This window comes from Oncorhynchus mykiss, chromosome 13 (assembly GCF_013265735.2).
Source record: "Oncorhynchus mykiss isolate Arlee chromosome 13, USDA_OmykA_1.1, whole genome shotgun sequence".
In the NCBI taxonomy this organism is placed as follows: Eukaryota; Metazoa; Chordata; class Actinopteri; order Salmoniformes; family Salmonidae; genus Oncorhynchus; species Oncorhynchus mykiss.
Window position 1 is genome coordinate 54219295 of NC_048577.1, and position 16931 is coordinate 54236225.

Consider the following 16931-nt stretch of genomic DNA (forward strand, 5'->3'; position numbering starts at 1 on the left):
TTGTGTCTGTATGTTCTTCCTCCATGTTGTGTCTGTTGGTCTGTATGTTCTTCCTCCATGTTGTGTCTGTTGGTCTGTATGTTCTTCCTCTATGTTGTGTCTGTTGGTCTGTATGTTCTTCCTCCATGTTGTGTCTGTATGTTCTTCCTCCATGTTGTGTCTGTATGTTCTTCCTCCATGTTGTGTCTGTATGTTCTTCCTCCATGTTGTGTCTGTATGTTCTTCCTCCATGTTGTTTCTGTTGGTCTGTATGTTCTTCCTCCATGTTGTGTCTGTTGGTCTGTATGTTCTTCCTCCATGTTGTGTCTGTATGTTCTTCCTCCATGTTGTGTCTGTATGTTCTTCCTCCATGTTGTGTCTGTATGTTCTTCCTCCATGTTGTGTCTGTATGTTCTTCCTCCATGTTGTGTCTGTTGGTCTGTATGTTCTTCTTCCATGTTGTGTCTGTATGTTCTTCCTCCATGTTGTGTCTGTATGTTCTTCCTCCATGTTGTGTCTGTATGTTCTTCCTCCATGTTGTGTCTGTTGGTCTGTATGTTCTTCCTCTATGTTGTGTCTGTATGTTCTTCCTCCATGTTGTGTCTGTATGTTCTTCCTCCATGTTGTGTCTGTTGGTCTGTATGTTCTTCCTCCATGTTGTGTCTCCCCTGTCCCAGTTTCCTTCTGTTTTTCCCTGATAATTGGCAGCCGTGGCTGATTTCTCCCCCTCTTCCTGTTAAGTGATGAATGGTTGGCAGGGCATCAGAGGGAGCGGTGTGCCCCCGGGCCACTCACTGGCTGCTGCTGCCACACGGGCGTGGAGCCTGGCACTGTGCCCAGAGTAACGCCAGCCCAGCGACAGGCAGGCAGGGGGACACTGCCAAGAGACAGGGGTCAACGGCTGTGTGTGTGTGTGTGTGTGTGTGTGTGTGTGTGTGTGTGTGTGTGTGTGTGTGTGTGTGTGTGTGTGTGTGTGTGTGTGTGTGTGTACTTCCTACAAACAGGTCCAATTTCAAACCTCAGTCTTTCTCTCTCTTTCCCTCTATGTCTTGTGTGTGTCTGTATGCAAATCTCTTACTCTGTCTTTCCCTCTCTCCACTTTGTGTTGCAGACGAACACCAGGCTAAAGCAGATTGAGAAGGAATACAGTCAGAAGCTTGCCAAGTCTGCTCAGGTAAACTCTTCTCTTTTCCTGTTTTTGGCCTTCTTTTTTGGAAGATTTGTTGGAAAAAAGCACACAAACGTTCAGTCGGGAGCTGTGAGAAAAAATATACACTCCCCCCTTCCCTCCCTGCTTAAACACAAATACACACACACACTTTTACAACACACACATCTATACCACACACCAAGTTTAACGTAATGCTGCAGACAAATTCATCTACATGTTTAAATGTCTAAGCTCTACCTCCTAGGTTTTTTCTTTTTTTCATCTCTCTCTCCTCTCTCTCTTTCTATCTCTCATGCCTTTGTGTAACATCCAGAGGCATCTGAGGCGAAGGTTAGCCAGGCTTTGGTCCAGGCACTTCACAGGTGGTGTGGAAACCTGGCCCAGTTAGTTAGCCAGGTTTTATACCCAAGAGGTAGACTTTACTGTTTGATTCTAGTTGTTTCACAATGTTCAGATTTGCCTTTAATCCATATATAGAATCCTATTTATGTATTTGCACCGCCTTGCATACAGCAATACGGAACCCAGGTGGGATTAGCTGGAAGATATGAGGGTTTTAGGTACTTTTAGGTGCCTATTACACACACACACGCATGCACACACACATGCACACACTTGTTCGTGCCCCCCCCCCTCTCTTTCTCTCTCCCGCTCCCCTTCCCTGGCCATGACGTCAGGGGTGTTGTTTGATGGTTCTCCTCTCTGGCCAGGACCATATGTTTAACATTAAACCTAATCTCCTCAGACTGAGAGCAGTTAAAGCCAGAGGAACTCTCCTCTCTGTTCATGAATCAAAACCACCAGGCCATTCCTCCTCTTCTCCATTCTTCCCCCATTCTACCCTTTCTCTCTCTCTCTCTCTCTCTCTCTCTCTCTCTCTCGTCTCGCTCTGTTTGGACATGTGGGAGGCTTTAAAGCTACAGTCTGAGATTTGTTTTTTAAGCAAAAATATAAAGAATTGAAATGACCGTTGAAAAGATTCCCAGATTTCAGACTGTGGCTTCAAAGCGCCTTTTAGCTGGGCAGTATAAAAAATTTAAAACAACACAAGTCACTGTTTTTATGTTTGAAAACAAAGAAGATTAGATCTATCATAATCTGAAATATAGGGGTGAAATATCATATTCCATCACAGGCTTTAATTGCTAAATCATGACCTTAGGAGAAACTATTTTGTCTTTCTCACTCTCTTTTTTTTCAATCCCCCTGTTTTGGGTCCACTTTTGACGGCGGCAGTGTTGAGTTGAAAGCGAGGTTGACAAGCAGATGTTGTGAGAAAACAGGAGCTTATGAAGTTGCACAATGCCCCCGACATCAAACGTCTCTCGGGTGGTAGTTGAAAGTTCACTCTGTGTTTACTCGTCTTTGCTATGTGGCGAGGTAAAGTTTCCGTCAACAGAGGCTCCAAAAGATTAATCCTCTGTTTTGAAGGGGTGCAACTAACGCTCGCACGAGTTCAACTTCACACCCTTCCTCTGCATTCTGTTGCTGAAAGCCCCAGTTCCATGTGTTCGACAACGACTGAACCCAACGCTCTAAGGACATTATACATGCATGTGTTTGTTTCTAAGTTCAGAGGAAGTCTACCCACCATATTAAAGCACGCTATTTGTTGGTATTTGTAGCATGTGTTAGCTGCTTGACTTTCAAAGGTGTTGTGTAGGGACTAAATAGGTTTTAATGCATAGGAGCCCTGGGGGCAACTGGATCGAATGTAAACAGAGGGCCTTTGAACCTTGGAGGCTGCCCTCACTGTGTAACCCCTAAGTGTCTGTCAGAGGTCATCGATCTCTCTCGCAGGGAGAGCACTGCAGCATGGGTAGTAGTATCCCAATTAAAACAGAGCAAGCCGCCATACGTTATCCTGAGGGCACTAGGGTAGACACATGCAGTGTGGATGCACGCACACACAACACGCACACTCATACAACACACACACACAGGGTCCTTTGAGCTTCGATAATTAGCGTCTCTGAAATCCGGGCCGCTTAATCGTCTTGCTGAGTGTGGCCTTCCTGAGCGACCTCTGAACCCAGCCCGGTTTGTTTCTCTTCTCTGGTTAATGATGAGGCAACAGTGGGGGTCCCCGGGAGCTCCCCCAGCCCTTTATCTCAACACTGCTGCTGGTTGAACATGGGAAAGGCTTGTAATAACAAGTTGAATCCAGTTAGGAGCAGGAAACACATGTTTGCTACTGTTATTATTATTTCATGCATAGAAGTACTTAACATCCTAGTAGAATCAGGCAATAACTGAAAGATACGTGATGTAAATGACAATCATGCCCTTCTGGGTGTTATGTAACTATTTGTTGCTTCTGATCTGGGAGTGCATTAGTTCACTTTCTTCTGGTTCTTGTTAAGGCCCTAGTGAGTTCATTGTGTCACACTCTGTCTGTCATAGAGAACTGATAAATGGCCAGCCGGACTCTGAGAGGCCCTGCAACTGCCTTTCATTCTGTATGTTCACTTTGAGGTGAGGCAAACCCAGCCTAAACAGAGCTACCAACCAGCCTGTGACATTAAAGACGGCCTGTTCAGGCCAATTACAGTACAGTACAGTCGGATGAAGCCCTCGATATGAGACTAGGTATAAAGGTACAAGAATAACGAGAAAGACAGGGTTAATGAGTCATTATATCATTATATTATATTATCACTCCAGGCTACAGACGAGATGCTAGAGAATCTATAAGCAAGATAATTATTACGCCCAGAACTGATGTTCCCATAATAATGGACCATTTGTTGCTTTCATGTGGCTGGTCCCGCTGACTAAATCAGTCTAATCTCTCCCTCTGTGGTCGGCTAAGTCGCTCATTCCCATAACTCCCACTCAATGAGAGGATTCCAGTAAGACTGTTGAACGAAGAGTTGAGTTGAACTAATGTACAGTAAACAATTATCTGTCTGTCTGTCTAGCCTAGTGCGAGCGGTTCAACAGGCCTGAGCGAGTAGTTTTCTCTCTTCCTATTTTTTCTCTCCTCTACCTTATCTTTTCTCTCTCCTCTCTTCTCCCTCTTCTCTCTCCTCTCTTATCCCTGTTCGCTGCTCTCTCTCCTCTCTTCTCCCTCTCTGCTCTCTCTCTTCTCCCTCTCTGCTCTCTCTCTTCTCCCTCTCTTCTCCCTCTTCTCTGCTCTCTCTCATCTCTTCTCCCTCTCTTCTCCCTCTCTTCTCCCTCTCTTCTCTCTCTTCTCCCTCTCTACTCTCTCTCTTCTCCCTCTTCTCCCTCTCTTCTCCCTCTCTTCTCTCTCTTCTCTCTCTCTTCTCCCTCTCTGCTCTCTCTCTTCTCTCTCTCTGCTCTCTCTCTTCTCCCTCTCTGCTCTCTCTCTTCTCCCTCTCTGCTCTCTCTCTTCTCCCTCTCTGCTCTCTCTCTTCTCTCTCTCTTCTCCCTCTCTGCTCTCTCTCTTCTCTCTCTCTGCTCTCTCTCTTCTCCCTCTCTGCTCTCTCTCTTCTCCCTCTCTGCTCTCTCTCTTCTCCCTCTCTGCTCTCTCTCTTCTCCCTCTCTGCTCTCTCTCTTCTCTCTCTCTTCTCCCTCTCTGCTCTCTCTCTTCTCTCTCTCTGCTCTCTCTCTTCTCTCTCTCTTCTCCCTCTCTGCTCTCTCTCTTCTCCCTCTCTGCTCTCTCTCTCTTCTCTCTCTCTGCTCTCTCTCTTCTCCCTCTCTGCTCTCTCTCTTCTCCCTCTCTGCTCTCTCTCTTCTCTCTCTCTTCTCCCTCTCTGCTCTCTCTCTTCTCCCTCTCTGCTCTCTCTCTGCTCTCTCTCTTCTCTCTCTCTTCTCCCTCTCTGCTCTCTCTCTTCTCTCTCTCTGCTCTCTCTCTTCTCCCTCTCTGCTCTCTCTCTGCTCTCTCTCTTCTCTCTCTCTCTTCTCCCTCTCTGCTCTCTCTTCTCTCTCTCTTCTCCCTCTCTTCTCTCTCTCTGCTCTCTCTCTTCTCTCTCTCTTCTCCCTCTCTGCTCTCTCTCTTCTCTCTCTCTTCTCCCTCTCTGCTCTCTCTCTTCTCTCTCTCAGCTGCAGCTTAAATATAATGTTCATTTTGACTGGGGTATTTCAAAGCTACTGCTGCTCCTTTTCATCTTGATGTGTACCACAAGTTAACCAACACAAACTCACTCTACTTTTCAAAAAGCTAGGAGCTTTTTTCCTCCTCTCTCGATATGTCTCTCTCTTTCTCTGTGTATGTCTGCCTCTCTCTCTCTCTCTCTCTCTCTCTCTTTCTCTCTTTCTCAGGACAGACAGAGAACTGTGAGACTATTGCTGAGACACACCATTGACACTAACTAATGGAGTCTGTACCTAATAGTAACTAAACCAGAGATGCATTTCTGTCTCCCATGGTGTCCTACAGATAGTGACATCATGTTGTTGGGAAATATGTTAAGCATTTCATATCCGGCTCCAACAAGCTGTGTGTTTTGATGTTAATGCAGCATTTGTTTGCTGCCCACACTCTCTCTTATATTAGCATAAAAACTCCTGTTCCATTTAGACTCAACTAAACGCTTCCTGAAACAGCATCTGTTCAAAAAACAGCAACAAACAGGGTCTGTCACTGAAGGAAAAACTCTAAGTCCTAGGACTGAACTGTACTGTACAGAGCACTAAGGACCTGGACCTAGGACTGAACTGTACTGTACAGAGCACTAAGGACCTGGACCTAGGACTGAACTGTACTGTACAGAGCACTAAGGACCTGGACCTAGGACTGAACTGTACTGTACAGAGCACTAAGGACCTGGACCTAGGACTGAACTGTACTGTACAGAGCACTAAGGACCTGGACCTAGGACTGAACTGTACTGTACAGAGCACTAAGGACCTGGACCTACGACTGAACTGTACTGTACAGAGCACTAAGGACCTGGACCTAGGACTGAACTGTACTGTACAGAGCACTAAGAACCTGAACCTAGGACTGAACTGAACTGTACGGAGCACTAGAGACCTGGATCTAGGACTAAACTTAACTGTACAGAGGACTAGAGACCTGGACCTAGGACTAAACTGTACTGTACAGAGGACTAGAGACCTTGACCTAGGACTGAACTGTACTGTACAGAGGACTAGAGACCTGGACCTAGGACTGAACTGTACTGTACAGAGGACTAGAGACCTGGACCTAGGACTGAACTGTACTGTACAGAGGACTAGAGACTTGGACCTAGGACTGAACTGTACTGTACAGAGGTCTAGAGACCTAGGACTGAACTGTACTGTACAGAGGACTAGAGACCTAGGACTAAACTTAACTGTACAGAGGACTAGAGACCTAGGACTGAACTGTACTGTACCGAACACTAGAGACCTGGACCTAGGACTTGGCTAATCAATTCCCATTTGGTGTTCACTGACAAATGTAATTATCTTGAGGTCAGGTCAGGGGTCACCAACCATGATCCCCATAGTCAGTTTTTTTAGAGTGTGTTTAATACTGTTTGTGTCATAAGGGGATGTATCTATATCAACCCTCTTGGAATGGTGCTCCTCAGGGGTCACTGTTGTCCCCTCTCAATTTGTCTCTCCCTCTCTCATCCCAACCCATCACCCCCTTCTCCCTCTCCCATCTAATCTGTGTCTCTCTCATCCCTCTCTCCATAGTTGATAGCGGAGCTGCAGACGTCAGTGCGTGGTGCTAAGGAGGAGGGCTTGCGGCAGCAGCAGGAGAAGGAGAGACAGTTGAAGGAGGCTACAGCTCGCTGGGATGATGAGAGGAGGCAGATGAGCCGCCACACAGACACTAAGAACAAGGTAAAGTTTCATGGACATTCTGCAAAGGACACTACTATATAGTAGACACCAGTAGTGCACGCCACAGTCTGTTAAAGGCACTACAAAGTGCCCACTACTGAGCCTCAAGGTAAAGGATAACCCCACTGGACATCTGTCCATCTCCCAAACTGTCACTGTTGATCATTACTACATTCTTTATTGTGTGGCTGACATTTGTCAATGTCCAAGATGGCAGACATCTTTTCTTGTGTTCACCAGTTAGTTGGGTTAGGATATAATACAGTTCAATAGAGTACAGGCTCAGCTGAATCAACATCAGAGACACAATGTAATATTACATTTTATTAAATAGTGGTTGTCCTAAACTTTAGTTGAAAAACAGCAAGCGAGAGAACATGGGTAAGTTGACATATAAATACGTCCCAAGATGTACACCCATTGGTTGAGAGAGAGGAAGGTGATAATTGCAAGAGTGAGCTCATAGGTTGAACAGTCAGCGTGAGGAATGTGCATTACTGGGCCGTGCTGATTGGCTAAAGGTAAATAGGTGAATGACATTCCTCACATGGCTAACAGGAAACAGGAGAAGAAACAAGACGTCATGCTGAAGATATGTTTGTCTTCATTCCCACTATGCCCGTAGAATAGAAAACAAAGTGAATTGTGTTCTGCTTACAGGACGAAGTGAAACAAGCATTCAGACCAGCCTTCCTGATTGAACTGTTGTGAACTACATTACACTGTGTAGGTGGTTGGTTAAGGCTGAAGCTCCTGTTTGGCTTAAAGCCCTCAGTTCTCCTGGCCCCCCTCAGTGTCAGTAACCAGCCAGTCTGAGTCCCAGGGAGGGGCCGACTGGCTGGTTAACTTACACCCCAGCCCAGACACACTCAGTTCCCCGGTCTGGCCAGAATACTTTTATAGACTAGACACATGTCCCCTCTCCTTTGTGAGAGGGCTTTAAACCCGGGGTCACAGTTGAAATGTATGTGCTTTGTCATTTTTTATGATGGGTTTCAACTCTAACCCCCATACTCTGACACACACATACACTCTAACCCCCATACTCTGACACACACATACACTCTAACCCCCATACTCTGACACACACATACACTCTAACCCCCATACTCTGACACACACATACACTCTAACCCCCATACTCTGACACACACATACACTCTAACCCCCCATACTCTGACACACACATACACTCTAACCCCCATACTCTGACACACACATACACTCTAACCCCCATACTCTGACACACACATACACTCTAACCCCCATACTCTGACACACACATACACTCTAACCCCCCATACTCTGACAGACACATACACTCTAACCCCCATACTCTGACACACACATACACTCTAACCCCCATACTCTGACACACACATACACTCTAACCCCCATACTCTGACACACACATACACTCTAACCCCCCATACTCTAACACACACATAAACTCTAACCCCCCATACTCTGACACACACATACACTCTAACCCCCATACTCTGACACACACATACACTCTAACCCCCATACTCTGACACACACATACACTCTAACCCCCATACTCTGACACACACATACACTCTAACCCCCATACTCTGACACACACATACACTCTAACCCCCCATACTCTGACACACACATACACTCTAACCCCCCATACTCTGACACACACATACACTCTAACCCCCATACTCTGACACACACATATACTCTAACCCCCATACTCTGACACACACATACACTCTAACCCCCATACTCTGACACACACACACACACACACACACACACACACACACACACACACACATACACTAACACACACAACCTTCTGCCCAGCTGAACTAGCCCCTATACAGGATCAGTTATCTGACCTGGGACGGGAAACTCCAGTAGCCAGACAGTGACACTGTGGTAGTTGTCTGGGTGTGTCTCTCTCTAGTTTAATTGGCTGTTGTGTCTGGGATGGAGGTTTATTTTTAAAGGCTCTCTGTACTGTTTGTAGGAGCAGACTTCCATATAAATCCTCTTTCCTCCAGACACCCAGTCCCCTCTCTCCCCCGTAGCCCAGTGAGGGGCACTCATTTCTGGGTAGGCTCTGCAGGAGGCCGGCCTGCCCCGGGTTAAATAAGCCACCCGGCGGCTCCGCACCACCACACCTAGAATGTGAGAAATGCCACGTGTTGCGATCCGAACACCTCTGTGGCTGACTGACAGTGTGGGGTAATACAGGGCTGGTCTGGACTGGTCCAGTCTCTGCCCCTGGAGTCTGGATTCTTCTGCTGCTGTAGCTTTCTCTGGTCAGACAGACACATTCCAGATACACACATACATGTTACCTGTCTCTCACACACACACAATATGTCACACAATCTCCCTGTGTGTGTATGAGGCAGCAGCCCAGGCTGTGTGTGTGTGTCTCCTATCTCCAGTGTTAGCAGCAGACAAAGCTCTGTCTATTATCTATCTCCTCATTATTACCATCCCACAGTACTAACCACCCACTAATGGGCTTCCAATTAACCAATGACTTGTTGATTAAAGTCCAGGGACCACAGAGAATGAGAGGAGGGAGGGGGAGGCGGGTGAAACAGAGAATGAGAGGAGGGAGGAGGAGAGACGGGTGAAACAGAGAATGAGAGGAGAGAGACGGGTGAAACAGAGAATGAGAGGAGAGAGACGGGTGAAACAGAGAATGAAAGGAGGGAGGAGGAGAGACGGGTGAAACAGAGAATGAGAGGAGGAAGGGGGAGAGAGAGAGGTGAAACAGAGAATGAGAGGAGGGAGGAGGAGAGACGGGTGAAACAGAGAGAGAGAGGTGAAACAGAGAATGAGAGGAAGGAGGGGGAGAGAGACGGGTGAAACAGAGAATGAGAGGAGGGAGGGGGAGAGAGACGGGTGAAACAGAGAATGAGAGGAAGAAGGGGGAGAGAGACGGGTGAAACAGAGAATGAGAGGAGGGAGGAGGAGAGACGGGTGAAACAGAGATTGAGAGGAGGAGGGGGAGAGAGAGAGGTGAAACAGAGAATGAGAGGAGGGAGGAGGAGAGACGGGTGAAACAGAGAATGAGAGGAGGGAGGGGGAGAGAGACGCGTGAAACAGAGAATGAGAGGAGGGAGGGGGAGAGAGACGGGTGAAACAGAGAATGAGAGGAGGGAGGGGGAGAGAGACGCGTTAAATAGAGAATGAGAGGAGAGAGGGGGAGAGAGACAGGTGAAACAGAGAATGAGAGGATTGAGGGGGAGAGAGACGGGGGAGAGAGACGGGTGAAACAGAGAATGAGAGGAGGGAGGAGGAGAGAGACGGGTGAAACAGAGAATGAGAGGAGGGAGGAGGAAAGAGACGGGTGAAACAGAGGAGGGAGGAGGAGAGAGACGCGTTAAACAGAGAATGAGAGGAGGGAGGAGGAGAGAGACGGGTGAAACAGAGAATGAGAGGAGGGAGGGGGAGAGAGACGCGTTAAACAAAGAATGAGAGGAGGGAGGGGGAGAGAGACGGGTGAAACAGAGAATGAGAGGAGGGAGGGGGAGAGAGACGGGTGAAACAGAGAATGAGAGGAGGGAGGAGGAGAGGGACGCGTTAAATAGAGAATGAGAGGAGGGAGGAGGAGAGAGACGGGTGAAACAGGGAATGAGAGGAGAGAGGGGGAGAGAGACGGGTGAAACAGAGAATGAGAGGAGTGAGGGGGAGAGAGACGCGTTAAACAGAGAATGAGAGGAGAGAGGGGGAGAGAGACAGGTGAAACAGAGAATGAGAGGATTGAGGGGGAGAGAGGCGGGGGAGAGAGACGGGTGAAACAGAGAATGAGAGGAGGGAGGAGGAGAGAGACGGGTGAAACAGAGAATGAGAGGAGGGAGGAGGAAAGAGACGGGTGAAACAGAGGAGGGAGGAGGAGAGAGACGCGTTAAACAGAGAATGAGAGGAGGGAGGAGGAGAGAGACGGGTGAAACAGAGAATGAGAGGAGGGAGGGGGAAAGAGACGCGTTAAACAAAGAATGAGAGGAGGGAGGGGGAGAGAGACGGGTGAAACAGAGAATGAGAGGAGGGAGGAGGAGAGACGGGTGAAACAGAGATTGAGAGGAGGAGGGGGAGAGAGAGAGGTGAAACAGAGAATGGGAGGAGGGAGGGGGAGAGAGACGGGTGAAACAGAGAATGAGAGGAGGGAGGGGGAGAGAGACGCGTTAAACAGAGAATGAGAGGAGGGAGGGGGAGAGAGACGGGTGAAACAGAGAATGAGAGGAGGGAGGGGGAGAGAGACGCGTTAAACAGAGAATGAGAGGAGGGAGGGGGAGAGAGACGCGTTAAACAAAGAATGAGAGGAGGGAGGGGGAGAGAGACGCGTTAAACAGAGATTGAGAGGAGGGAGGGGGAGAGAGACGCGTTAAACAGAGATTGAGAGGAGGGAGGGAGAGAGACGCGTTAAACAGAGAATGAGAGGAGGGAGGGGGGGAGAGACGGGTTAAACAGAGAATGAGAGGAGGGAGGGGGAGAGAGACGCGTTAAACAGAGAATGAGAGGAGGGAGGGGGAGAGAGACGCGTTAAACAGAGATTGAGAGGAGGGAGGGGGAGAGAGACGCGTTAAACAGAGATTGAGAGGAGGGAGGGAGAGAGACGCGTTAAACAGAGAATGAGAGGAGGGAGGGGGGGAGAGACGGGTTAAACAGAGAATGAGAGGAGGGAGGGGGAGAGAGACGTGTTAAACAGAGAATGAGAGGAGGGAGGGGGGAGGGAGGGGGAGAGAGACGGGTTAAACAGAGAATGAGAGGAGGGAGGGGGAGAGAGACGTGTTAAACAGAGAATGAGAGGAGGGAGGGGGAGAGAGACATGTTAAACAGCGAGCAGCAGAGACAGATGGGACAGAGAGTGCATGTGTGCGTGCACTCGTTCTCACCCGTGTGTGTGTTTGTTTGTGCTCATTCATGTGTGTGTGTGTGGAGCGCTGAGTGTGTCGTTGGCCCGTTTGGTGCCGGTGGAACTATCACGTCGCCCGCTGACACTGTTTCCTCTCTGCTCACTTCAAAGGCTGGATTATGAAAGCTGAAGGGCTGAAGACAATGGTGACGGGGAGAAAATAACATCAAAGTGGCGGCACAGACATTTGAATGTAATAATCCCAAAACAGTTGTTGTCTGTGGTATCCTATGTCCCTTCTGCCCTCTGACCAGATGAAACTGCTTTTGGCCTTATTTCTAGTTTAGTACCACTGTCTCCACGGCTGTAACCTCTAAAGAGAGGACGGGTGAATAGGCATCTCATGGTAGGACTGTCCCGAGCCTGCCTGTTCTGTGTGGATCCAGAGGATCACAGGCCAGATACAAACTGTGTCAGATATGACCACACGGGATGATTTGTAAGTCCCTCCACATTGATTTGGCCAGAAGATCTGAGCGGTGCCAAGGAGCAGCTCTGTTATGGCAAGACACAATGATTGAAGTCATAATAATTGTAGATCGTGATAAAGAGATGAGTCTTCTCATTCCTGTTCTAACTTCCTCCCTCTCACTGAGTCGGAACTCACTCCCCTCTGATCCCAGAAACACCAGTCATTAGCAGTAATTGGCTGGCCCAAACAACAGGTTGTTCCTGAAGGTTAATAACACCTGTTATTATGTCATTATTGTGACACCCTTATGTAGACCTCATTTACATTTGAGTCATTTAGCCACTTGCAGGAATGAGTGTGTACATTTTCCATACTTTTTTCTTGTAATCAGGGAGTTAAAGAGCCTTCCTGTACGGCATCCACAGCCTGAAGTCACTGCAAGGCTAAGGACACCAGACAAACAAGCCCTAAAAATATATGGATGAGTCACATAAGCAGATATAACCTAGAAAATTGTGTGCGAAATGACCGTGTCTTCTAGGTTCCTCAGGCTCCACTGCTCCAGAGACAATATCTGCATCTGAAGGAGAAGTCACCCGCTTTTCATCCCCCCATCCAGGGCTTGAGAAAGGTCTTGTCCTGGGGCAGAGACAGGTGGTGAGTCCTCCTGTTCTGAGGGTTTCTCAGGTTCCTTGTACGTGACAACGTCTGGGGTTGATGAATCTGGATTGAGGATGTGTCCTTTGCTAGGGATGCTCCCTGGTCCGTAGGTTCTGTCTCCAACATGCCACTTTCATCCAGGCTCAACTTCACACCAATGTCCATATCCCCACCATCGTCCCCTTCCTCAATAGATATGACATGTGACACATGTACTGTAGATCCTGGAATGTAAATGTAATGTAAAATTACCCTTATCTACCAGGCAGCTCTCTCTCTCTCTCTCCATCTCTCGCTCTCTCTCTCTCTCGCTCTCTCTCCATCTCTCGCTCTCGCTCTCTCTCGATCTCTTGCTCGCTCTCTCTCTCGCTCTCTCTCTCTCCATCTCTCGCTCGCTCTCTCTCTCTCCATCTCTCGCTCTCTGTCTCTCGCTCTCTGTCTCTCGCTCTCTGTCTCTCAATCTCTGTCTGTCTGTCTGTCTGTCTGTCTGTCTGTCTGTCTGTCTGTCTGTCTGTCTGTCTGTCTGTCTGTCTGTCTGTCTGTCTGTCTGTCTGTCTCTGTCTGTCTCTGTCTGTCTGTCTGTCTGTCTGTCTGTCTGTCTGTCTGTCTGTCTGTCTCTTTCTCTCATTCTCTTTGTTTCTCTCTGATATGATCCACCCATCCACAGATGAAAGAAAGAGAGGGATGAAAGGGAAGTAGGAAAACAGGAAGTGGTGTTGATGTCACACCACTCAATGCCCACACTACCCAGGGAGGGAGGGAGCAGGGCGTGTCGTTAGAGGGACTGGAGGCTCTGAGTCCATCTCAAGTCTATGGTGGTTTCCTCACCTCTAACACCTTGAGTCTTGTCATACATGTCAAACAGGAGGGTTAGGGTTCTCTCTCCTTTCCCCTGTCTTCCTCTTTCTTCTCCCTGTCTCTGCTTCTCTCCCTCCTGCCCCCTCTGTCACACACACATACATGTCAAACAGGAGGGTTAGGGTTCTCTCTCCTTTCCCCTGTCTTCCTCTTTCTTCTCCCTGTCTCTTCTTCTCTCCCTCCTGCCCCCTCTGTCACACACACATACATGTCAAACAGGAGGGTTAGGGTTCTCTCTCCTTTCCCCTGTCTTCCTCTTTCTTCTCCCTGTCTCTTCTTCTCTCCCTCCTGTCCCCTCTGTCACACACACATACATGTCAAACAGGAGGGTTAGGGTTCTCTCTCCTTTCCCCTGTCTTCCTCTTTCTTCTCCCTGTCTCTTCTTCTCTCCCTCCTGCCCCCTCTGTCACATACACATACATGTCAAACAGGAGGGTTAGGGTTCTCTCTCCTTTCCCCTGTCTTCCTCTTTCTTCTCCCTGTCTCTTCTTCTCTCCCTCCTGCCCCCTCTGTCACATACACATACATGTCAAACAGGAGGGTTAGGGTTCTCTCTCCTTTCCCCTGTCTTCCTCTTTCTTCTCCCTGTCTCTTCTTCTCTCCCTCCTGTCCCCTCTGTCACACACACATACATGTCAAACAGGAGGGTTAGGGTTCTCTCTCCTTTCCCCTGTCTTCCTCTTTCTTCTCCCTGTCTCTCCTTCTCTCCCTCCTGCCCCCTCTGTCACACACACATACATGTCAAACAGGAGGGTTAGGGTTCTCTCTCCTTTCCCCTGTCTTCCTCTTTCTTCTCCCTGTCTCTTCTTCTCTCCCTCCTGCCCCCTCTGTCACACACACATACATGTTCACCTCCGGCTGCCAAAAGGGAGAGCCGGTTGATGAATAAACAATGGTACCCGCCCATAGTGGCACATGGCTCCTCTTTGATCCACACTGCTGTTCCTGCTCCCCTCAGCAACACTTCCTGTCTCTCACACACACACACACACACACACACACACACACACACACACGTCTGAGTCAAGACCATGTCTCTATCTCTGTCTCACACGCTCACACACACACACACACACACATTTTCCTGCTGCTATTTTAATACCACAGTGAAACTGACACCCATGGACCATGGACAGTGTGAGATGTGTGTGTGTGTATATATATATATATATATAGGCCTATATACAATGAGTGTGCAAAATTATTTCCATGACATAGACATAGGTGAAAGCTATGATCCCTTATTGATGTCACTTGTTAAATCCACTTCAATCAATGTAGATGAAGGGGAGGAGACAGGTCAAAGGATTTTTAAGCTTTGAGACAATTAGACATGGATTGTGTATGTGTGTCACTCAGAGGGTGAATGGGCAAGACTAAATATGTAAGTGCCTTTGAACAGGATATGGTAGTAGGTGCCAGGTGCACCGGTTTGTGTTAAGAACTGCAACGCTGCTGGGTTTTTCACACTCAACAGTTTCCCGTGTGTATCAAGAATGGTCCACCACCATAAGGACATCCAGCCAACTTGACACAACTGTGGGAAGCATTAGAGTCAACATGGGCCAGCAACCTTGTGGTACGCTTTCAACACCTTATAGAGTCCATGCCCTGACAAACTGAGGCTGTTCTGAGGGCAAAATGGGGTGAAACTCAATAAACGCAATAAAGCCTGTGGCACAGCCACATACACAGGACTAGGCTGACCTTCTGCAGGTGTGACTGTACTTATGTGTGTTTGGGCCTATATGCTGCTATGGAAGTGGAAAGGGAACTTTGCCTGTGGGCAGGACCAGATCAAGAGCAGGTGTATACTGTTCAATATTAAGACTGATGCCTCAGAGGTGTGTGTGTGTGTGTGTGTGTGTGTGTGTGTGTGTGTGTGTGTGTGTGTGTGTGTGTGTGTGTGTGTGTGTGTGTGTGTGTGTGTGTGTGTGTGTGTGTGTGTGTGTATGTGTGTGTGTATGTGTATATGTGTGTGTATGTATGTATGTGTATGCCCGTGTGGTGCTGGTTGATTGATGAGTTTTCCTGGCGTGGGCAGATTCCCAGAATCGTTTGATCCCGTTATCACAGGAAGTGAGGGAGATAACATTCCAGAATACCACGTGAGAAACCCATTACAGGAAGGTGTCATAATACCAGTATAGTCTCTGTACTACAATATCGAGGTGAAAGCCCATGAATCCTTTACACTAGTGGGAATTGACTTTTATAGAATTTGAAATGTTTGGTACAGAAGAAATATGAAATTAATAACCATGGTAGCAATTGAAAGGAAAGCGTTTGGAAAATGATTAGACCAAAGGTGAGGACACAACAGTTCACCTGACACAAGACTGATTCTAAATATTACGCTGCTGATTTCATGTGCATTCTACTCTTACTGTACTTTTCTGCATTTGTTGACCACTAAATCTTAAACTATTTTGGATACATTCAGTAACATGAGATTATTCTATTCCTGGAAATAGGATAATGTTGTGTAGGTGCAACATAAGACCCCAAAAATATTTTGAGTGAGAGATCTAACTGATGTTTCCAAGTGACCACACACCTCTACAATGTGTGCACAGTTCCTAAGCAAATTCAATGCACTTTTATGACTCAAAGAAGAGTGTTCAACTATAAGGTTGTTTTTTGATCTCTCCTAGCTGTGTTGTTGAAGAACTAGAGCAAGTTGTTTTGTTTGGAACACAACCCTCCCCATCCGCCATCACACAATTACTGTTGTTGTTTACGCTGTTGTTGTTTACGCTGTCCAAAACCAGTCCGTTAGAAATCACAATCTGGGATTTCATCATTTGAACACTCTATTGGCGACATGACTAGCTAAGTTATAAAATACGGTGTTACAGTGTTAGGCTTTCACAGGGCAATTCAGGGAAACAGATCATCATTTTGGTGAGCATAGAAAGGAGTCACCAGTACATTCAGGTGCGTGTGCTGCGGCAAATGTTCTTCACAATAGACAAGCAGGCTCGTTGTGTTCAGAACAACCCAGAACAACGCCATGTCATCTTCTAACTGTACTGTAAACATCGTGATTAATAACGTTGACACTGTATATGACATGAGTTTTATGATTTGGAGATGTGAAGTTCACATTTGGACCTCAACGTCTCATCTTTGAAAATATATCAAGTCCTCTTCGTTTACAGCATTCTCCTCACTCAGACAAAAAGAATGGCCCTCGCGCT

The 16931-nt window shown here is 47.5% G+C and overlaps 1 protein-coding gene across 2 annotated transcripts in view; it reads left to right on the forward strand.

Annotated features, from left to right (window-relative positions):
* cep112 (centrosomal protein 112) overlaps positions 1 to 16931 on the forward strand; it is a 211250-nt gene that overhangs the window by 166547 nt on the left and 27772 nt on the right. For both annotated transcript variants that reach the window (XM_036941515.1, XM_036941516.1), the window contains exons 22-23: positions 1091 to 1153; positions 6743 to 6892. In XM_036941515.1, the coding sequence (XP_036797410.1) occupies positions 1091 to 1153; positions 6743 to 6892 (213 nt within the window). The remainder of the gene's footprint in view (positions 1 to 1090; positions 1154 to 6742; positions 6893 to 16931) is intronic.